This window comes from Lepisma saccharinum, chromosome 8, assembly GCF_977018435.1.
Source record: "Lepisma saccharinum chromosome 8, izLepSacc3.1, whole genome shotgun sequence".
Lineage (NCBI taxonomy): Eukaryota > Metazoa > Arthropoda > Insecta > Zygentoma > Lepismatidae > Lepisma > Lepisma saccharinum.
The window spans coordinates 2,475,301-2,500,229 of record NC_139236.1 but is presented as its reverse complement, the minus strand read 5'-3'; the positions used below and the strand labels follow the sequence as shown (position 1 = coordinate 2,500,229).

At 39.4% G+C, this 24,929-nt stretch overlaps 1 protein-coding gene across 2 annotated transcripts in view; it reads right to left on the bottom strand.

The window, feature by feature from the left end:
- The window catches only part of loaf (low-density lipoprotein receptor domain containing lost and found), a 690,862-nt gene extending 666,672 nt beyond the window's left edge, over window positions 1–24,190 (bottom strand). For both annotated transcript variants that reach the window (XR_014441985.1, XM_083126283.1), the window contains exon 1: window positions 23,871–24,190. Coding sequence is in view for 1 of the 2 variants with exons in the window: in XM_083126283.1 (XP_082982409.1) it covers window positions 23,871–23,967 (97 nt within the window). In the remaining variant the exon portion in view is untranslated. The remainder of the gene's footprint in view (window positions 1–23,870) is intronic.
- Window positions 24,191–24,929: the final 739 nt, after the last annotated feature.

Here is a 24,929-nt window from a genome sequence, read left to right as displayed (position 1 = left end):
ATGGCATCACGTGAACTGGCTGCCCTACCAGGAGCGTCGCCATCAAGGGGGACATAGTGGGCTCTAGCCAACCCTGGAAAAGCCTTAGCTCACCAAGTAACCTACATGGGGAGTTTTCAGGAAAGAATACATTTAAAAGGGAAACAGGAAGAAGAAAGAGGAACAAGGAAAGAAATAGAATAAGGAAGAAAATCTTGTAGTCGACATGACCGTTGGAGCAGAGCCCACCCAAAGGAAATTCCTGGTGTCGCCATTGTTCCCTACAGGAAATTTTCCACCGGTGTTTCGTAGCATTCTTGTCCCAGAAATTTTAAAATTTATCAGTGAACAAAATATTAAGCACTACATCCACCCACCATTCTTCTCAGGTCCTACTCCGGACGATTTGGAGTATCCCAAGAGGCAGTGGATGCAGAATTCCCCGTATGTTGAAGCAATGCCTGCTCATATGACCAAATGCAGTCCATCACCTCTATGAAAGATTTGCATTGATCGAAATTGAGGATATGTTCGCGTACCACTTGTATACGGTTACCAATTATCACTTGTAGGCTCCGTATTGGAAAGAAGATGGAATCGAGATCTTCTCCGATGCTACCAGGAAGTTTCTTTCCCATCCATCAGCTTGACAACCGACATTTGATACAAAGAGCAGGAAGTTCTACGAAATGCCTCGGGGTACTTATTCGTGTAGACGTTTCCAAGGCAACGGACAATACAATTCCACAATGAGTTATGGAAGTTTCGTAACATGATAATCAGTTTATATCACTAGCAGTTATTGCAACTGCAAAATTAAATCTGACAAGCAAGAGGTTAGCTCATTTCTAACTATTAATGGCATTTACTATCGTCTTCTGGCCCGCCCTATATCTGCCTAATTGCAGAAAGATATTCATAGTTACTCTTCTCTATGATTAATGTTTTGTCTATTTTATACACCATCCGGGTCGTCTAGTTTTGTATGACATCCGGTTGCCATGAGGGGAGATCCGGGTTCGATTCCGGGTGGATGATCTCAGGATATTACTCATCGATATATTCTCCATTCCAGCTATCTGATATGTAGACCTCGAATTTAAGGTTTTCAAACTCTTTTCTTTCCTTTCCAAGTAAATATGAAATTACAAGTTACGTCAGCGTTTCATTAAAAAAATGCAAGAACTGATGAAGTTTTATAGTACCTAAAATAACCTTGTAATGCCCTGGACATTACATTATAATTGTTTGTTATTTTGTTGAAATATTATGTTTGTTCGTTTCTTAATTTTGTACATATATCATAGACAACTAGTGTCAGATTGACAAATAGACTAACCTTAATGTGCCTACCTGGCAACATGTAACAAAATGAGAAATTTAACAATAAGCTAAAAATACCATACCAACAAGAGATATAGCGGTAAAAATATGGAGAATAATTGTACGTTAATCTGTGATTGTACCATGTGCCAATGCCAAGTATGGTGAATAACTTATTCATGGAATATATACATTCTGTAGTGCATGAAAATTTTTTTAACATATACAGATGCATCCAAGTCTGGAGCAGCAATGTATTGTAATAATCTAATGGAATACAAAATCTACCCATTACCAGCAGAATTTTCAATATTCACGGCGTAAGCGTTTGCTATTCGTCAAGCGTTGTTGTACATACAGGGGGAAAACCTCAAGATGGTAGTGATCGCCACTGACTCAGCGTCAGTCTTACACTTCCTGGGGTCGATAACAGCTGATTAATATGTAGACTGGTGCAATTCTGTTCACAAAAAGTGGCACACTCGTTTCAGTTGGTCCAGCTTCGTGGGCGATCGTGTCTGGCAGCACAGCCGAAGTAAGTGCTCGGAAAACAGCAGTGTTGCCTACTATCAAACATTTTAACCACATACAGGGACAAGGCTAATTTGGACAAGGCTTTTTTCCTTCCCATCTGAAAATTACTCTTACGGTGCGAGCGTTCATCCAGTGGGTGGCCACTCACTATCTATACGTATATAAAAAGAGGAGAGTGGCACGTGAATGACGACGGAGCACATTAAAATACATCTGCTGATGTTACTCACAACTTACTCATTTCATTTTAGTGGTTTTCTTCTTGATAATATTAACGGCGGTGTGATTTATCACCTAACAATTTTCAATTCTTGCACTTGTATCTATCGAAGCTTAGCAGCAACTAAATAAATCTAAATTCCAAGTAGTCTCGAGTAATAGTTTCAATACATATTTCCTTATTGTCACGTGAACAATAACAAAGTTTCAGGTTTCAATTGGTGTGACGACAATAAATTACATTATGTAGAACCCATTTGGTAAGAAAAAATGGAGACGCGGGGAATCGAACCTAGGATTTTTCGCTTGGGAAGCTGATGATTATCCAACTTATTTTTTTTAAGGAAAGCCCCTAAGCGGAAGCTTCCCCCATCACACTTCATTCACTCATTTTATTTCACTCAAATATCTGTTTCATGACTTTTCAGGACAGACAATTACAAACATCCATGTCCGAGCCGGGATTCGAACCCGCGCTAACCACTCCGCCACGGGGGCCGACTTGGACACAAGCCGCGGTGCAGAGTTGTTTTTCGAGTAGTTTGTCTTTAAGGTTTCATCTTTAGCTGTTCACCTTCAAACTTATAAAGTCTCTTCTCACCCATTATATTCATTTGCAGCCAATATGCTTCATCACATGACGTCTCTTTAATGTCGAAGCGTCGTCCACAGAATAAACGTAAAAGTTGTGTGTGAATTTTAAGGAAGACGTTTGAAAGTTTTTGGCTAGTGGTAGGTTAGTGTTTCTAACCCACAATAATTATTGTGCTCCGTTTCCGTCAGCACAGCAAATTCTGCTATGTGCTTATGAAGCATATTGACGAGCGTAGTATATATTTAATGTACTGTTAAATGAGAGGATAACCATTGACTTATTGTTAATAGCCTGGATGACTGATGTATTTGCGGGGGGAGGGGGGGTTACCTCCTCTCATGGGAGACATAAACTCCTCTTCTTGCTTTCGGATTTCTATTATCTTTACCATCGCATATTCAGTACTGACTTTGCGATTCTGTTTGTCAAAGTGGATGGGGAAGGAGTTGATATATTCTTCAAGCCTTCTACCGGGCTAGGAAAACACTTTTTCCGAAAGAAAAAAGAACTTGGTTTTTTGCATTATTTTGAGGAATTATAACAGCACTTTTTCCACCTCGCTTATTCGAATTGCGTTTTTTAATTCTTTCTTTTCGTTATTTAGTGTTGCTTTTCTTCCATTTTTGGCTACTCTCGACGATGAAGAGAGACTAAAAATGAAGACCCATGCTCAGGTCAAATTCGAATCCGGGGCCCTCGTATTCTAACGAATTGTGATTACTGATTACCACTTCGTCACGAACGTCAAAAACGCGTTTCTTTTTTAAATAAATTTCAGGATTACTTTGATTGTAGACGTGGAAATTCCAGATAAATATTTACGCTGCAATCTTTCCGTTAACCCTTTTTTTTAGTCTGAGCGACACAAAATTCCCTGCATGTGGTTAAAATGTTTGATAGTAAGCAACACTGCTCCTTTCCGAACACTTAATTCGGCTGTACTGTACGTACAACTCAGGTTACAGGATTTATTTTGTTTGGACTCCTGGGAATACATCCATAGAAGGAAACTACACTGACGCATTAGCTAAAAGCGCAGCTGGATAATCAATTCACTGATCGCTTACATTAAATTTTCTGCAAAAGCGCTAGTCACATGCTAAAACAGAATTGTTGGAAAACAATGGTCAACTACAGGGAAGACTTACGGGAAAAAATATTATTCAATTCAACCACATATAGGCCAAATACTTTGGTATCGAGATATTAATATTTCAAGAAATTCTTTAACAATCCTTGTTAGATGCCGGCTAAAGTACACCCTTGCCCCCAAAGACAGGGGCGTAACTTGGCTGGGGCAGCCGGGGCTGTGCCCCGGGGCCCCCGAGGTAGAGGGACCCCAAAGACTGTAATTTTCCTGGCATGTGTTTTTGTTATACTTGCCCGCTGCAGGCAGATCATAGTGATGTGTGAGGACCAAAGCTGGGGGTTTGGTTTGCTATTCGTCTCTAGCATTTATATATTAAAAAAATCTTCAATCATAATAAAGATAATTATATTTCAGGGTGGCTACTCTAGGATCATGATAAAATTTAAATATAATTCCCGGTTTTCAAAGCGAATTTTCCAAAAATGTAAACTACAAGTACATGTTTTTTTTAATTTCAACCCTACTTGTTACCGCGTATCCCCCCCCCCAAATGCTAACAATATAAAGGGTGTGTCTGGTTCAAATGTATGCAAAATTCTAATTCAATTAAATTGAACGTTGTATATATATTTAAAACATTTAATTTAAGGTGCAGAGTTTAAATTTTCCACTTCACATACTCAGTCTCCAAATACATCTACAAACACAAGTCACAAATGATTCGGTTTATATTCCAACCTACAAAAAATTGTTAATTGTATGAGAATTTCAGACTGACATTTACCTAATCATCCTAAATATATCCTAAAGATATCTTCAGCCTCTCAGATATTGTTCTGCAGTTCAGAGAATTCTGTTTTATTATCCACGCAGCTTTCTTTTCCTTTCTCAACAAAAATAAAAACTTAACTGTGAAAAACTTGCCTCAGGGCATTTATAAATATGTATAAATTCGATGGGATTTGGATTAATAAAAGTTGAAATTTTTCACGTCTTCGAAGAAACTTGAAGCAGAATTCTCAGAGCCAATAATACAGAATTTCTGGTATTTCTTACACCTCACATGCTAAAATTATGCAATTTTTTGTAATCGTAGACCCACCCACTATAATGTCAATAACTGGGGCCTCAACTAGAGTAGTCTGCCCCAGGTCAACTTGTTACGCCCCTGCTCAAAGACTTGTACACTAGGAAGATTGTGCAATCCCCAATCTGTCAGTGTGGTGCAACTGAAGGAACACCTGATCGTATTATATTTGAATGTCGCCTCAACAACAATCACGCGTGATTATTTCTTAGGAGAACTAAAAGAAGCAGGATTTAATGGGGCATACGCCTTGTCAATACTTTTGAGGAATCCGACTAAGCAAATAATATATATTGTTACCAATTACATTAGAAGAGAAAATATTGTATTACAAAATTATGAAATGTAAAACAAATGTAACTGGTGCATAACTGAAAAGCTAAACCCAAATATATATATTTATACAAAAAAAGTTTGTAAATTGCTGTTGAGTGCGTTTATCCAAAAACAAATCTTTCATTAAAGTGAACCCGTAAGTTTTGTTTACCACAACCTGTGATTATTGGAATCTTTTGCCAACGACGTGAGGAGCGAAGGGTAAAATTTTTGTATCACACAGAGGTAATTTTATCGGTTTGGTACCGAAATAATTCAACGACTAATGTTTGAAACATACTCTCTGTAGATTTCCTTCCGTCCAAATCCATGGTGTTTTTTCATAGCTCTAAACATAGCAAAATGTCAAAATCTTGAGATAAGGGGCCTGGTCAAAGCAAATTATTGTAGGTGGCAGCACCCCTGTTGTGTCCCCACGCTTTTGATTGGCAATTGTTCTCCCATTTAAATACATAAATACATGGGGAATTTGATGCTGAACGTGCTACTATTACATTAAATTGCAAGTTTAATTTCATCCTAAACTCATAAATTATATCGGAACATGATAGATAAATAATCAGTGCTGTGAAACTAAGAATTTTAATAAGACGATTCACAAATTAAGTGATTTATTCTTGTGAATCTGGTAAAAAATAATACATAATAATTCCACGCGACTGTACTTTTATTTTTATAGATGTTATTAATAACCGACTCCTTTTTTTACTTGATATAATACTTTTTCTCATGGCTAGTAAATATGGATCTCTATTTTTACATACACATTTATCGAGAAGAATAGTTATTACCAAAAATATTTTGTATACGGTTTCATGTCTCGCAACCTCTAAGGCTTTCTTATTTACAGGAATTATAATTCTAAAATTGTAACCCAAAACAAAAAGTACAAAAATACAGGGGGAAAATGTCTGTTTAATACAAAGAAAACATATGTTAATATTAAGTTATCGGATAGGGCATAGTGTATGATAATAAATAGCATGCGCTTACTCACTTAATACATTTTTTATTTGTAATTTGGGTAGTTTCTCCGATTCCTACTCCCGCCGTTGAATTACACATACTCGCAACTCGCAACAAGAAACATAAAAGTGTAGTGTAAAAATATAAATTTTTGTATTATAAACCCAAGGCAGCTAGGGACGACTAAAATTATGTCATGTTTAGTGCTCCTTGTGCATACACATACTACATTTAGCCCGTCTGAGTTACCCTGTAACGAAGCAGCTCGACTGACCGGTTACACCTTCACCCGCTCGCGAAGTCAATTGCAGTAAGTATACATTACACCGTTTCGGTTGTAATGTGAGCGAAGCCGCAATAAATATTGTTGGGCCTATTTCTTTGCAAGCTGTCGATAATATTAATTTAATAGAGCACCAACACACTCGCTGGACCCAACAACCACCTTTACTTTTTAGTTCATTTTTCTCTTTCTCCCTTTGTCTCGGGGTGACCATCCCTCACTCCGTCTCCCTTCAGATCCATTCTGTGTCTGAAATTCCTGTTTCGTTTCGCAGCAACAATAGCGAAATGCTGTTTGCGCTTTCATATTAATGTGCATGGGAGAGAAAGAAGCTTGATTAAAGTGAGCTGAACACAAAGGTGGGCAATTTTTAAAGCTGACTTATTCCGAAGTTATTCAGGAGGACGTTCCCAATATTTCCAGAAAGGCGGCGGGAAACAATGGAGATAAGCGACTCGATTCATCTCGGGCGTTGATTGATCGCCGGGTCATCCCCAGCAGCCTTCGGTTGCTTCGGAGGAGAGAGACGATGGAACGCAAGCGGGGGATTTTTCATTCAGGCCCTCAACCTAGAGATGCTGGCAAATGCTATACCCTGTCGCGGCTATCTCCGGAGCAAGACCGCGCACAGTGGCAGAGTACACGCAGCTGCGACGGCTGGTAACTGCAGTCGCCTTCCCTCTCCACGCAATTCCATTCCCTCTCAAGTGTTTGTTGGTGGAGCCGTCTGGCGCCACAAATTGCGCAGAGACTTGTTTTCGTTCACTAGCTCTAGAGATAACCGAGACAGAGTATACGTCGCATCCACGGTTCGTTACCTCCGTCAAGCGATTCGCATTTTAGGAAGAGTGCAGACTCTGGGGAAGCTTTCATACTGAAGCGACAAGGGAAGAAAATTGACCTTCAGAAATAAATGCGAACTTTCGTACTGAAGCTCGCTATGTCGCTTGTCTCTCGGAGTTTGCCGCGCATGGTGTCGCCTCGGTCGTCGCGCATGCGCAGTAAATGTCTTCTTTACGGACTAGGGGTGCTCCTGACGCTCGTCACTTCGGCGTGAAATGCCCCAGTCGTTTGTCGACTCACAAATTCACCACCGAACAGTGGCGGCGTTTGGGTGCCAAAACTGGGGGAAAGAGAAGTTTACCTTCTGTTGGTAGCCAGGGCTTAGCATTAAGAGTTTATATTGCCGGGCAAAAACTGGCAAAATGGGGGGAGTAACTGTCCCCCCTACAAAATCGCCGCCGAAAGTTCTAGAGTATGGGCATGTGTTTCCCTTGTGGGTGTTCCTGCATCAATTTCATCTAATCATTCGCCATCGTCGTCGCGATATGCTTAAGAAACAAAAAATCGATGTAAAGTAAGAAAAAGCAAATGTATGTAAATTGAGCATAGCCTGCAAAAAGTGGCACCAAATTGCCATTTCAAGATACTTTTTTTTTAACTAACGCACAAACTGGTGAAATTGGACAATGGAATTCTGTAACTTGTGAATCTGTTTGCGCGGAGTGGCAAGTATTTGGCGGTCTGGATTTGAATCTGCAATCTCAGCATTGTTGACGAGCCATCGCGGTCCTGCGTGGCACCGCTGGTCAGGCGAATGTGGAATCCAGAATCCCTCGTCAGCCCCACGGACATCGATCAGGCGAAGCTCACTGGCTGCTGGCGGCGACAAGATTCTGTGACATCCGAACATGTGCTGGGAAATAATTTTTCTGACAAAATGTAAATAATATCGCACAACTAAAGAATTACAAGAGATACTTTTCTTGTCCATTCAATTGTGACGTTGTTTCATAATTCCAAGGGCTTGATGTCCTCATAATTGCGTAAAATAGTAGTATGTAGAAGACATCAAAGCGAACAATTTTTCCTTGGAGCGTTGCCTCGTTGAAGCTTCGTTTCGACGCTGCGAATACTCGAACACCCTCTACAACTAACTAACTTTCTAGCCTTCTTAAGGCGAGGAGATACAGTTACGCACCATGTGTGCATTTATTTGAAAATCGTCGGAATGGGCAATGCTACTGAAGAAAAACTTGTATGAATTTCTCCGCATGTGGCAGGTCGAAGGTTTTTCAAAGTTGATTATTAAGCTAGATACGACCTGTAAAAAATATGACGAACAAGAATTTTCGGAATCCCATGTATTCCTTATGGGGAATCAACTTCAACATCAAGTTGCGGCTAATCAAATGTGAGTTTTGACTTTTCTGCTGGGCAATCACTTCTTGAAACTGCACTCTTCCCGTGATATAATTTTCTATTCCATCGGAAGTTTGATAGTCCCAAGGTAACAAATCAAAAAATACTCCCATATGCCCAATGCATTTCTCCTTGCCTCCTGACAGTGTTGCCAAACCTGGTGCGAATAAAGGAGCTAAATTTCACCTTAAATGGAGTTAAAACTTACTTTCAAGGAGCTAGATGTACGAAGTGTTTCCTACAGTAATTTTAGTTGTCAAAAGGGCGGGGCGCTGCTATTACCGTTAACTCTAAATTGATGACAATTTATTCTTAGTTCTCACCATCTAGATCCGGCGGCATCACCCATCTCATGGTCGAACAAAACCGAAAATAAAGGATTCCCTGATAACAATATTATGCCAATTTCACGTCAACACGGCGGTATAAATAAAAAGTAGCTGGGGATTTAAGAGGGGGTGGGGCGACGCAGACAATATAACAATATCATGTCACGTGCAAAATGTATAATCATGGCAAAAGTTCGTCTATGTGGGCCGGAACCAGTGATGGCATCATAGTGAGGCACGGGGCGGGCGCCCCAGTTCACAGGCAAACGAGTGCACGAAAGAGCCAGATCTGGCTCCAAGAGAGCTAAGTTGGCAACACTGACTCGGAGGGAAAAGCCAGGCGGAGACTGCCTCGCATGCCCTTAAACCCGAAGGTTTATGGTTGCAGCAACACAAGCTTTCCATCTTTTCCTATCCTGGATAAGATCAATCCAATCTTTTCCATCCTTACCGATTTTCTTTAGGTCCGTCTCAACGTTATCACTACACCTTCGTCTTAGCCTTCCTACAGGTCTCTTACCATCAGGTTTCCCAACAAGAATCCTGTAAACTCTTCTTTCCTCTCCCATTCGTGCCACATGGTCTGCCCATCTAAGTTTTCTTGATTTAATTATTCTAATAATACCTGAACTTTAATACAAATTATGCAGTTATAAATTATGTACGGCGATACTTTTCGTGTATTTAGCAACAACCCAAAATCAGGCTGGTCCGCCCTGTTAAAATGCAAGAGGCAAACATTCGTGATAAAAATAAAATGAAAAAAGTATATTTGTAATGATTGAAGGTAATATGAATGTCGAAATACATTTTCATTTGAATATGCGACTCTCACAAAACTTTGATAGCCAGTGGCGCACTCACACCGAAAAGTATGGGGCCACCATTGATGTGTATGCTGATCGTGATGCATTGCCTCGCCAAATTTCTCTACGCGGTGGAATGCTAATGAATATCTGAAGTGTGAATTGAAAATTGTCCAGGATTCATTCCTGAGTGAATCTACAAAAAATATATAAATAAATAAATAAAATAAAATAAAATAAACTTGAAACATACGAAAGTACTTTTTCTATGGCAGGTAGGGCCAAATTAAATTAATTTTTACACATTTGAATGTGGCATGTTCAATTTTTTTTAACTATGTACTCGTACTTATAGCGGGTGAGGCAGTCAAACGGGAAAATTTAAAAAATCACAAAAAAATAGAGAAAGCAAATATTAGTTAATTTTTGAACATGAATGTACTCTACATGAGTTCAAATTGCTACTACTATACCTGAAAAATGTTATTTTTTTAATATGGTGTCAGTAAGATAGCGTCCTTGGTTTTGCACACATTGCCGGAGTCTCAGAGTAAATCCGCCCATGACGTTATGCTGACATATTGGTAAACTTTTTCCTGCCTGTCCTCTGTGACTATGATCCAGATGAAGAAGCACTTTTCCAGCAAGATGGTGAAACTAGCCATACTGCCAGAGTGTCTATGGATGTGCTTAGACTCGCATTTGAAAGTCGTGTCATCAGCACATTCGGCTATGTTCCGTGGCCTGCCCGTTCACCCGATTTGTCGGCTCCTGACTTTTTCCTTTGGGGTTACCTCAAATCCAAAGTATTCAAGGACAACCCTCCAAGAACCAGAGATAATTTGAAGGAGCGAATTCGGCAAGAGATCCACAACATTCCCTTGGAGATGCTACGAAGCGTTATGGGCGGATTTACTCCGAGACTCCGACAATGTGTGCAACACCTAGGACGTCAACTTGCTGACACCATATTAAAAAAATGAACATTTTTCAGGTACACTAGTAATTTCAACTCATGTACAGTACATTCATGTTCAAAAATTAACTAATTTTGTTCTCTCTATTTTTGTGATTTTTTAAAATCTTCCCGTTGTACTGCCTCACCCTATATGTAGTTTGAGTTGGTTTAAGAAAAATGCAACCACTTCAGATAACAAGTCTGCTCACTATCTTAAATACCTAATTAGTACTTCAGTCTTCATCGTCAGTTGCTGGCTATTGTTTTGTTCCCAAGAGAACGGCTGCTGGATGGATGACCGCTGCAGACGCCAAGTCCCCGCCTGGCCTCGGGTCTTGAAGTACAGCGTGCCCAAACAAAACTATACCCAACACAAACATCGTAACAACTTCTGGGACACCCTTTATGTAACAGTGTAAACAACATATACGGCTGTCACTGCGCAAACTTCACTGCGTTCACTGCAAACTATTGATCTTAATAAAGTTTTTCTGTTTAAAGGCTTCGATTCGACGGTACGGAACGTCGTAAAACAAAACTTTATCTCTGACGTATGCAACCACGGAGCACAGACTCACACTTGTCACTAATGGATTGACTTTGTAATTACTATAAACAAAATATATTACTTATGTAAAAATACTGGCAGATATCCGCTTGGTGTGTATGAAGTAAAATATATCTGGTTTGGGTAAATATAGCAATAACATACTCAAGTCTCGAATGTGACTGCGAGACTCAAAAAAAGGTAAAAAAAAAAGGTAAAGTGTTCCCCTGTGCTTAGCACCACGCCATGAAGGCGTATAGGGGGTGTGGGGGTAACGCCCCACACTTTCTTGATCCGGTCGTGAGTGGGGGTGATGTGATCAGCATCACGCCCCTGACCGCCTTTATCCCCCAGGGTTTCCCCCAGGTACCCATGTTATTCGACGCTGGGTGGGCGCCGGGGCCGCTTCCATCGTTAGAAAAGTTCCCGGATTTGAACCGGCCGGGGATCGAACCCGGGATCTTTAGAGACTCGTACACTAAATCTCTATCTCGTCTCGAAATTGAAAATTATTTTGTATTGGTCTCCTCTCGATAAGACTCAATGAGTCGGTGGGCTTATTTATGTGTACGTCAATTTGAATTTGATTTTGGTTTAAGTTCACTTTGTGCACAGAAAGACTAATCGAAACTGAACTTACGTGTAAAATGGGATTCGAGCCACTGAGCGATGTGTCTTCACCGGGTATGGAAACGTAAATCCCCTTCATTACAAGACGACGACGTTACCATTACGCCATCGGGGAGGCCATGTCTGTAATGCATGCATACGGTAACGACATTTCTGGATTATAATGTCCACTGACACGTCCACGTTAGTGACTGTACATATTCTATTTATAGTATTGCCTCTTACGGATAAAGCTTGATACTGAAGTTACTTTATGCCCCTTTAAATAATAATTAGTTCAGTCTTGTTCGTTGGCAGATCGACAATCTCTGGAGCAAGGGAACTGAAGCAAGTTTCCGCGCAAGTAGAGAGGGCTCGAGCAACGAACACGTGCGAGGAACGGGAGTACGTAGAGGGGGAAAGGAGAGTGCGGTTACCAGCATTTGCGACAGCGTGCACTGCTTCACTCCGCTCACTACCTTTCCCCCTTTGCTCCAGAGATTCCGGGACAGAATATAAGGAACATGATTCAAAGTTCCACCCTTCATCGTTTGCATATTTTTCCTTTACTTTCCATATCCAAATGAGTGAAATGTTTTGCTGAATCGGTAACTTTTCAATTCCATCATTTTCCCATTTGTTCGAAATAATGGGAAAAAACGGTAATTTATGCAACGGTTGCAAATGCAAATGTGAGGCATCAAGGGAAACTTCGTTCTGTAATCTACGATAATTATTCGAGGGGAAATGCGCTACCTCATTACGCAAATTTGTTCTCAATCGTTTTGTGGGTGTCCTAAGATAATTACGAATTTGCTTCCCTAAAACGTTTTTTGTCCTACAGCCGATAGTTTCTGCTTCCCCATGAACACATGGCAGCATTGATCGCATCCAGCGTATTGTGCACAACCTACGTCACAAAGAATTCACAGGCACAGCAAGATTTCAAATATTTAGGAATGGCATAGTTTCTGGTGCACCAACATCACTTTGCTATTGCTTCTATAACTATAGTGCTTCGATAAAGGGTTTTACAGGTCCAAGAACCATAAATTATGATGACTTTTATTGTGTTCTGGAACAGGAACAGGACCTTTTTTCTCGCACAATATAAATTCGGTCCATGTTGCGTATTGCTTCATTGAAAAAAAGGTTCCTGGACTGTGTTTAAATTCATCCGGAAAAATCTTCGATGACTGGAGAATTAATGAATGGTGTTTTTGTTACACAGCTGGTGTATTAGAGCCTATGATTTCAATTCCATTACCTTTGAGTTGGGATAAAAATATCCCTGGCAGGGAAAAAAATATTTATCTTTTACCGGGGATAAAATTTATTGGGGGGGGAAGAATCCCCGGCATTACTTCCGTTAATTCACACACTGTCTAATAGGATTGTACGTCAATTATCGAAGGTTTCTTTAAAATGTATATATTTAATATTTCATGCGGTGGCTCAGTCGGTCAGTCTCGCGCCTAGCGCGGAACAGGTAGGTCGTGCTGTACGAGCTCTGTGCTTTGAGGAAAAGTGAAAGTTCAGCGCGATATCGGTACGTACGTGTGGGAGAGGTTGTGCTGTTGAACTGTGCTAGTGAAGAATTGGACAAAAGTAAAAAATATAGAATGGATCGCGAAAATACGATACAAATCAGTTTTGAAACGGGAACTTTGAAACCTAGTCCTTTGGAAGTACATGAATTTATTCATGATAAATTCAAACTGAGTGTGGATGAAATTGCAGCCATACAAATTCCCACGACGATGAAATGTGTATTTTTGAAATTAGTGCGTCCGGGAAAAATGAGAAAAATATTAGAAGAAAATACTGGTGAAGTGAACTTTTATTTTAGTAGTGGAGCTGTGACACAAGTGAAACTGAGTGATGCGAATCGAATTTTGAAGCCGGTTCGAGTGTTTAATCTTCCTTTGGAAGTGCCAGAACGACAAATTCGTGAAAAACTGAGTGAATATGGGACAATCGATGAATTGAAAGCAGAAACTTGGAGTGACAAATTTAGGTACAAAGTGTATAATGGGGTGCGTCAGGTTTTGATGGCAATTAAGAAGCCAATTCCCTCCTTTGTGAAAATAGGTCAATATACGGCACATGTAGTATATAATGGTCAAATCCCGACTTGTGAATGGTGTGGTAGTAGTGATCACATGCGGTTTAATTGTACCTTACGGAAACCAACAGTGTTTAAAGTCATGGGTCGTGCAGTTCGGTCCTATAGCGAAGCAATTGCACCGTCTACATCTACACACGAAGATATAAATGTGAGTCAAGAATCAGCACAACTGTCTGTGATAGAAGGGTTTCAACAGGGAAAACATATACAGGAAGAGAAAAATATTCACAAGAATGATCAACAAACTTTGACCAAGGAAGGAACTGAAGAAAATATGCAAGATAAACCAAAAGAACCTGTGTTAAATGTTCAACTTACGCGACAAAGTGAAGAAATGTCCCTGGATACTATGGAGCAGAAGAAGGGTGGACCACTAAGACGACAAGAAGACATAACTAAAGTGCAAGAGGAATCGCGTGATGAAGTGCTACAGAGCAACAAGGAGAGGAAGCAGAATCAGACCAAGCAAAAGGACTTCAGACAAGAAGCTGAACAGGAAAAAGATTCGGAAACGGATAGTGAAAGTGGAAGTGTCCAAAGTAGTACGGGTCATTCGGTTTCCGGCTCACAAAAACCACCAAAGAGTATAAGGAAAGCATCAGGCAGCAATCGGACGAAAAGACGATCATTGCGACATGTAAAAACAAATGTCCAAGACATGGTTATTGATCCAAGTCCGATAGGCCATGAAAGTTTGTGAATACTGGATACAGGTAATCACTTTAATGATTAGAAAATAGTATTATTTGGAATGAATATTTTTATATGGACTGTCAGAAAGTTAATGATATTGTATTGCGTGGTGGTAGATATTTATGGATTAAGCTATACAAAGGGAAGGGGTATTTCCTCCCCCCTACTAAAATAATATTGTTAGTGTGTTTGTTAATTTTTGGTGTATAACAGTAGGGGCATATAAAAATAGTGTAAGAACTATTACTCTTAGATGGGGCAAATGTGGAAGTATAAGTATTGGGAATACCCAATCCCAAAAATTTTGTTCATAGTATTTATGATGACGACCCTTCGTTTTGCTACAATAAATATAAACAAAATGAAATCCCTTACAAAACAGGCGGCGTTAGAGGACTTTATTATACAAGCTTCATTAGATATTGTATTTCTCCAAGAATGTGGTCAAATGAATTTCAATTTTTCCCCAACGATAAGAGTTCATAATAATGCAAATTTCCAATCGACAGGAACAGCTTTGTTAACACGTAATACGGTTCCCCTCACAAATGTGGTATGTCATCCTAATAATAGAATCATATCAGCAAAAGTTGCAAATGTATGGATATATAACATATATGCTCCATCCGGGTCACAGTGTAGAAAACAAAGGGATGAGTTTTTTGCGCAGGAAGTTGCTGTTGAAATGCAGGGTAGGAGAGAACACATAATATGTGGGGGAGATTTTAATTGTGTATTGTATCCGCAGGATCAAAGACCTGGATTTAACACGTCGAATTCATTGCAAAAATTAGTAACTGGCTTTAACTTCACAGATGTCTGGAGTGACAAATGTTTTGGGCAGAGGGGTTTCACGTATATACGTGACAATTGTGCATCCCGTTTGGATAGATTTTATGTCACACCCACATTACGTCAGAACGTAAAGTCCATCAGTATAACACCTACATGTTTTTCAGATCACAGTGCTGTCATTATGATGATAAATGTGGACATTCCAATAGTCCCGAGAGGGTACGGTTGTTGGAAATTAAATGCTTCAATTCTTAATGAGAAAAATTTCCAACAAGCATTTAATGACCAATGGTCGAGATGGATAACACACCGTCTGAGGAGGATAGATATAATCCGCTGGTGGGAGGAGATTCTCAAACCGGGTATAAAAAGATTTTGTATCAGTTACTGTAAGGAACGGTCGAGAGAGTGGACAAATAAATATAATTTTTACTACAGGGTATTGCGTGAACAAATTCAGCAAGCAACAGACGGGAAAAAAGTGCAAACCGAAGTCAAACGTATACAAGCTGTATTGTTAAAAATGACTGCAGAAAGGCGTCAAGGGGTCAAAATTCGTAGTAGACTTCCTCATTTTGACAACGATGAGGTCGCCTCTATCAGCCATGTAATTCATGAAAGAAAAAATGCTAAAAGACAATGTATTAGTGAAATATTTGATAATGGGGGAACAAAGATCAATTCAGCCCCTGAAATACGTAACTGCATTTATAATTATTTTGAGCAACAATATTCCCAACCAGCGTCACATAATGGAGCTTTAATGGATGAATTGGCATCCGAATCAGAGGTTTTTACAGATGAAGAAAGTGAAAACTTAAACAAAGAATATACAAGTGATTAAGTGTTTCGAGCGGTTAAGGTAGGGCAATCATTTTCAGCTCCTGGTTGGGATGGGATACCCAATAAGTTTTATCAAACCTTTTGGAAATTGATGGGTCAAACAATAACAGATTGGATAAATGCAGTGTTTAGCAAGTATCAAATGGGTAAATCTTCCAATACGGGTATTATAATTCTAATCCCAAAATGTCCAAAACCAAGCGAAGCTGGTCATTATAGACCCATCACCCTCCTTTGTACGGATTATAAAATATTGGCGCGATGTATGCTTGGCAGACTTATGCCTTATGTCGACAAATTAGTAGGAGAGGATCAATATGTTTTTGGTTTAAATAAGAAAATCACAAATGTTTTACAAACGATGCGTGAAATAATTACATGTTATAGATTACAGAACAAAAACTCTGAAAATGCTATATTAGCATTAGACTTTGAACGTGCTTTTGACTCGATAAATCATGAATATCTATTTAACGTTTTGCAGGGCTACGGTATACGTGGACATTTTCTTTCAGTATTTAAAAGTCTTTATAGTCATGCAACAGCAAAAATTCAAATAAATGGTTTTCTGACAAAAGAACTCTATATTTATAAAGGTGTAAGGCAAGGAGATCCTTTGTCGATGTTAGCGTTTTGTATTGCACTGAGACCCATTCTGTCTGAAATAGGCCGAAAAGTTCAAGGAATTAACATACACTCTAATACCATTAAGGTGTTAGCGTATGCTGACGATGTTACTGTATTAATAAATGAACAGTCTGATATTGATGAAACATGTCAAGTATTACAGAAATTTGGAAAATGGTCGGGATTAAAAATAAACCAAGAAAAATCGTCAATTTTGAATTTAAATTTGGTTCATTCTCACTCGCAGCGAGGTAATTTTAAGGTTGTACAAATGATACGTATACTAGGTATAATATATACGCACTCTATCCAAAGTATGATCCAATTAAATTATGATAGAGTATTAACTGGGGTTAAAGCGATATTACAAACAAATAAATTTCGCAGCCTTAGTTTACAGTCAAGGGTGACCTTTGTACATGTCTATGCACTGTCAAAGGTATGGTACATGGCAAAAATCCTCCCACTACGGAAGTTAGATATAAATAAACTTAAGAGTGCAGTAAATTGGTTTATTTGGAATGGTCAGATATTGAGGGTGAAACATGTATTACTTTGTTTGCCTTTTGCCGAGGGAGGAATGAATCTTGTGAATATAGAACTCAAATGCCAGGCCTTACGTATTCAAGCTGACACGCAGACATTGATTCAGCATCCACTCAGCCTCACAAGTAAAGTTTTGAGAAGCGCTTTGGACTATATTTCACTAGAGGCTCCTATTGATATTACTAGACTGGTAGACACTTTATGGTATTTTAAGTCAACAATAGTGGATATTAGTTATGCCCTATTACAATCTCCGATATTAACAATACCAGTGACATCGGAAATATATCGCAGACTATGTAAATTAGAACAACCAACTTGTAAAATTATTGAGCAAAATCCTAGAATGAAGTGGAGAGAAATATGGAATAATATTCAGGCTCACCATCTTACATCACGAATCCGATCAGCATGGTATATAATTGTCCACCAAAAATTAATCACTGGAGAGAGACTCTATGATCTTAAATTAATAAATACGCCAATGTGTGCCAAATGTAATGTATCTGATAGTTTAGTCCATAGACTGAGTGAATGCCAAATAATAGAAACATCATGGCTTTATATAAGGAAACTTGTGAGTACTATTTGTCGAACATCAGTGTATAACATCTCTGTAGATATTCTTTTATATCCAGCTTTTGAATATTACCCAAAAACAAAACGTAAAAGTGTACAATGGCTCCTAGGACACTATGCCTATTTCTTATCGACATATCGGCAACCAGATTTTAATATACAATTTGTAAATTACCTCCATCAAGAATACCACAGGATACCTGACTGTAAAAGAAATAGATTGTATGCTAATTTTCTTACTGTAATGTTTACTTGCCCAATGAGTTGAAATGTAAATTGCAAATGTAATGTAATAAATTGCAAAATGTAATAAAAAAAAAAAAAAAAAAGTCGGTAACGCGTCTGACTACCAAGCTAAAGGTCTCGGGTTCGATCCCCGGCCGGTTCAAATCCGGGAACTTTTCTAACGTTGGAAGCGGCCCCGGCGTCCACCCAGCGTCGAATAACATGGGTACCTGGGGGAAACCCTGGGGGGTAAAGGCGGTCAGGGGCGTGATTCTGATCACATCACCCCCACTCACGACCGGATCAAGAAAGTGTGGGGCGTTACCCCCACACCCCCTATACGCCTTCATGGCTTGGTGCTAAGCACAGGGGAACACTTTTTTTTTTTTTTTTAATATTTCATGCGGTTAACAATATTCACGACACATGACCTTTCTCAAATGTTATCAATCTGAAGCAAATATGAATAGGTGTTGTACTGCATTTTTGTGTAACTGTTATTTTACCTCGCTCTTCTGCCTCTTTACACTAATCACGACAATGAAGATGAATAATGATTAGATGAAATGGGTGGCAGGTCATTAACAAAGAACGCCCATCACAAGGCTCTACAGTAGGAACTTGGGGAGGCAAGGAGGCTGTGAGTCGAGTATTCCACGCGCTTGGTCATGTAAATGCACATTGTAAATCAATACAAGATGTAAATATGTTTTCTCTTGGACATAACGTAGAATTCTACACATATGAAACATTTCACTCTCTATTTTATGATACGTACAAATTTGACTTCATTAACATTTCCAAAGTTTGTTTTAATCCTAGCTTACCCGAGGGGGGTGAGGTGGAGGTGGCTGTCAAGCCCACCACCTCTATTTTTTCGATTTTTCAATTGTGGAAATATTTATATAAAATTGAAAAATTTTACATTCTTCCCCATGGTGTTCACAATATATATGTTTTACATCTTTTCATAAAAACATAAATGTAATGCAAATAGAAGGCAAAATGTACTAAGTAGACCTATCAAACGCCATCTTTGAATGCGTGTCATACGAGACACTCAAGTCAGTGAGTATGTACGGTTGGTAGGTAATGAAGGTAATTTTTGTAATTATATAAAATAAACAACTGAATCTCTTAAACAAAAAATCATTCATGAAAAATTCTTCTCTTTTTGGCGGGTTTTAGTGAACGGTAAAATATATGTGTGACAGTCATGCAACAAATAATTATTATTTCTTATTAATGATGGTAATTTTTGTAATTATTATAATTAATAAATAACCACACATATAAGCAACAAAACAAGCAGTGATTCAATATCAAAATGGTTTATTTTATTATTAACAGAAGTGTGAGCCTGTGATCCCCCTCGGAAGTAAGTTTCTCGTACGGCACGGGTAAGCTAGGGTTAAGTCCACTTAATGTTCAGATAGGCTAATGGAGACTGGACATACAGTTGGAAGTGAGATCCTAAACACTATGTGCCTCCACCGGGAATTGAAACCTCGGGATACCTTATTTCCATTAACATTTTCAGAGCAGATACTTGCGCAGATTTTCAACTACGTTGTCTAGCCAGTACGGTGTGTAACTTCCACATGAGAGGCCCCGGATTCAATTTCAAGTTGGAATTTTCCCCTGAACATCCTTTCATTATCGGCCCTCAGCAATGGGTATTTTGGGGCTACTCTAGTTGGTAAAGGCGAGTGGATCGTGGTGCTGATCACATCGCCTTCACACTTGCCGTTAATCTGTAGAGCCTTAACTGCACAGTATGTGTCTGCATGACACGGTGCGATGAACAAGCAGAACTTAGCATGTTAGGTGTATTTTCCAAAGGGAAATGTACTATGCAGAGATTATCGTGGTTGTCTGGATTGAATAATTGAATAACGGTAGATATATATTTGCATTATCAAATCTCTATTCGTGTACTGATATGTAGAACTAATTTTCAAAAATAATTTTTATATGTATTATTTTTATTCGAATTTTTGGCTATCACTATGATGAGAATGAGGAGTGGTAATTTGATGAAATTGATGAATGGACAGTCACAAACAAAGCCATCCCTAGCCTGGACTCGATGACTTTCATATCTAATCTCATAGCTATTCTTACACGCTTCAGTAAGGTTTAGAAGTCTGTATCCAGTTCTATTTTTCATTCTTATCCCACGTTCCTGTACCTGTACGTGTATGGGGACGCCCATCAGTTAATTTCTTTCTAAAAGGCCAATTACCATTGCAAGATGGGAGTCATGCGCGTGTAAGTAGCCAAATAGCAAGATAACCACCAAAAAAATACAAGTGTGACAGTAGACGAAGAAATGAAGTTAAGTTTTGTGAGAAGAGAAAGCTATGGAGATATGAACGTAACATTTCCAAAATTCAGATGCACAATGCCTTCTCAGGGAAACTAAATCTGAAATTGTGCTTCTCCCGTCCCTACAAGAATGGACATACAAATTAAGTGAGTAAAAACCCCTGAAAACATCCACAACAGCTGTTACAGTTAATGTTGCTTGAAAAACCTTGATCAGAAAGTGGAATAACATGTTGATATTTCCAGTGCCCAAAAAAATCATGTATTGTGAATATGATCATTCGATTTTAGTTTTACTTAATGGCAATATGAAGTGTGATATGTATGTTGGAAATGGACGGAATTTCATTTTATACTCAGAAGAATACAGAACAGCATATAGACTTCCTTACTATCAAACAGACGTGCACTCCAATAATAGTATATTATTCAAATCAAATGGCAAAAATATATCTAATTATGTTCCAAGAGTTTGGCCTCAGTAAGTTCATATTTCGAAAGAAAATTATGAAGAAACCTTGGAGAATAATTGTTTGCGAGAGTAGCCAGCTAGTTAACAATCGGAAGCATAATGCCAAATAGCGCCACGGTTGTTTTACATCGTGCCAAATTGGTTATAAACAACAGACCATGCATTATATTTTAACCGAACGTAAGAGTTTGTAGTGGTAACTGGAAGAATTACTTTACAATCTTGAAATGGAAGCAATGTTATGAAATTGCTGTTAAGAGAACTGAGCTCTGATCTCGCACCACAACAACAAAAGTTTTACAAGAGTGAAACTGCGACCGAACGTAAATGTCCTAAATTAAACCTACGTTATTTTGACAACTAATGACAAAATTTTATTTGCGTACCTTCTATTTCAGCTGCTGGAAAATTTTGACAAATGAAATTTGTCTTGCAAAGAAGCAAACACACAACATTTATATTTGTAAAAAATATATAAAATAAAAATTTAATATTTCTGTGTGTTCCTTTCTTTTTTATCTTAGATGTAAGTGTATGAACAATTTTGTGAATGGCTGTATATACGTGCTTACCTTAACGTAGAATTTGAAGGAAGTATTAATTAGATACATATAAAAGTGGTTGGGAGAGTTAGAGTGCAAAATATGTCAACGGAGTTTACTTGGCCTTTCCTGGTCTTCCCAAAATAAGCAAATACGCCGGATACCCTTCAGTTAATCTGACTTATTTAAGTTACCTTCTGCTGCATAGCGTATACATGCTGTACTGTATCCCTGACGTTCAATTCAATCATTAAATACGCGTTTCATATTTTTAAAATGTCTTCTCTGTTGCAATTGTATTGTAATTGCCTCATTTATGCAATTTCTGGGTATAATAGTATTCTACCATGAATGGCGTTCCTTTTGCAGAAGATATATTATTTCATCCATATTTACGAATATGACATTTCACAAAAATATAGCGTATATCTTCTGAAAATGTTGGAACTACGGCGCTGGACTATGCTTTTCTTTTTCTAATGTGCAAAATCGCAAATATCCTATTTGAAACCAAGGGATCCATTGTTAGATTCTCTGTGGAAGAAAATTGCACCGCGTATCTGATGTCACTTTAGTTGTCACTGTGGCTTCAGTTCAGATTAGCCTAAACATCATGTGGCCTTCAACAATCTAAGGTTTGTTCTGTACACCCGACTGTCAACTTGACTTCCACGTAGTACACCCTGGACGAAATTTTGCAGACTAATGAGGCTCTGACGTCTGGACCTACGACCAATATAATTCTCCGTAGGGCTGTGTGTGTGTTTTCCTGCCCCTTCACAGACTCAGCTTTTAATCTAAGTAAGAATATTTTAGTCCTTCGACATTACAGTTAAGTTAGTTATATTTTAGTTATGGTAAGGGACTTGACCCTTATAATGTGACGGGTGCTGACGCACCAAAAATTATAAATTCAATCAAAAGTTTGGGGCCGTTTATCCACCGTACCTCCTCGAGAATTACGTTGAAATTTGAATTAATCGACAGATATTGATGTTTTACGTTATATAAAATTAGTTCCAATGCGCGGAAAACACAAATAACGGATATATTTAATCACAAAGTATGACTCGCGTAAGCAAAAACCTGCCATTTCGGAGTGCTTTCGACGCTTTTTATTATTAGAACCCTTTGTATACACACTCAAATAGGGAAAGAACACGTCGATAATAACTATTGGTACCAAACCAAGCACTCATAACCTAACTACAGTTGCTGTTCTGGAATGTCGTTTTGGGTGCTAGATTCACTTGCGCGAAGGCTTCTGGCTGTTGCTCTTCACTGTAAAGTAACACGCTACGGTAACAGACGTACTTAACTTCACAATAACACATTTCCGCGAGCTAAAATCTACTGAAAACGTTCATAAACAACAAAATCTTCATATACCATGCAAAATATTTCACTTTCTCTAGGGGGTACAGAGGGTCAAGGGTACCAAAAGTTTGCCACATGGCATATCGTAACAATCCCTAAGATTGTATGTTTATTTTATTAAGTCTCTCTGAACGCTTCATGTTGAACAGGGCATTAACCAGAGCCCTTGCTTGCAGCCTTCGACACCTCATCGAGAGAGTATAGTGCAGATATACATAAATATTGTATTTGCATTGCAGCTTTGAACTGACGTTGTTTCTCGGTTTAGATATCCAGTGCAAATGTTTTAAAGTATGAAAGTAAACGTTATTAATGCCAAATTATCGTATAGTTCACTGCAGTGTTGAAGCTCCTGTAAATATGTATGAATGAAATGATTTCGTAACAGATTGCAGCGTCCTCCTTTGGACGCAACTACCTCCCTCGGGAGATTCGTGAACGAAATGGAGAGCTACCGACTACTTTAGTATTCAAAATGACAGTCCCGTTCCGTTACCGAACGGAACTCGGTAGGTCACGTGATGAGATCCACGTGCATTTGGGATTAAAGTCCGTTTAATGGGCCGAGAGTGTCGCGAAAATGCATTGTAAAAATCAGACGCCGCGAAAGCCATTCGTGTGATTCACTGGCAAAACGGAGACTTTCCGGGCACGTGAAACGGAATAAAGCAAGCCAACGGCACGGAAGAAATCAATATGATATTCAAGCGAGGCTGGTAGCTTCGACCGCGTGCTTCGGACAGGTTGCGAGTAGCCCGGTTGTCAGGGTGCTTTCTGCGCGCATTCGCTGGTTCCAGGTTAAAGTATTTCGTGCACGTCGACGGGGAAGGAGCGGAAATGTGATTTACTTACATGATCTGTTGGGTTCCGTCTCCACTCCGCCCGCTAGGAGGAGGAGAAGCACCAGCAGCCACCGGGCCCGCCATAGACCCGGTGACGATAGCGCCATTGTGGCTAGGCGGCCGGCGAATCCATCACCCCGGCGTGTGCATCACTTCGCTGCTCGTAACTCGGAAAGAAATCCCACTTTGCGGACGTTAACACCACACACTCACATGCTAACACGGCCACGCACGTCACTCGGCCACGAAGATATGCCTCCACCGTTCCGAACACGGGCGCTGCAAAACTCGCACACGCAAAGACGGAGCACTACAAATTATCGATCATGTGACCGCCACGCCATCTACCGACGCAATGCACAATTACGCTACGCCAAATTGGGTTGGTGTTGTCAATTGGTGTTGTCATGGCGACAGGCGGGAAAGGTCAGTCTCTGTACGTCTGAGGGCCTTCGTCTCCACACTCGACTCCATTCCGAGCGTAGTGAGCGATATGTGTATCGTTGATTCACACGATGAAGCGAAAAATCTTCCGTCGGAGGTCTCTCGCGCAACTCATTGAATGTATTCACTCAGATCGATCATATCTTTAATAATAATTACAGAGTGAGTATTTTGATGGTGGCGTCATTGGCCTAGCTAAGGGTGGGAGAAGTGGGAGTCCGTCCGGGACCTCGCATAGCGTGCGGTTGATACGAAAAATGTAATAAATGGAAGTGGGGAAAATTTGGAAAACGCTAACTTTTTTCGCCAATAAAATTACATTATATTTTTGTCTAGCTTTAAAATCTAGTTATACGCCCGACCCTGTGGCCGAGTGGTTAGCACATCGCGCTGCAACGCCAAGGGTCCCGGGTTCGAATCCCGGTCGGGCTTGGTTGTTTGTGAATGTCCATTCATCAATTTCATCATTTCATCACTCATCTCCATCTTCGCAAATTAGCCAAGAGGCACAAAACGCGAAGTAAAATAAACTAAATCAATCAATCAAGTTATACGTTATATACGTCAAATTAGTGGCGTAACATAAAGGCAGGCGGGCCCTAAGCCTCAGGGGCCCCGAAAAAAC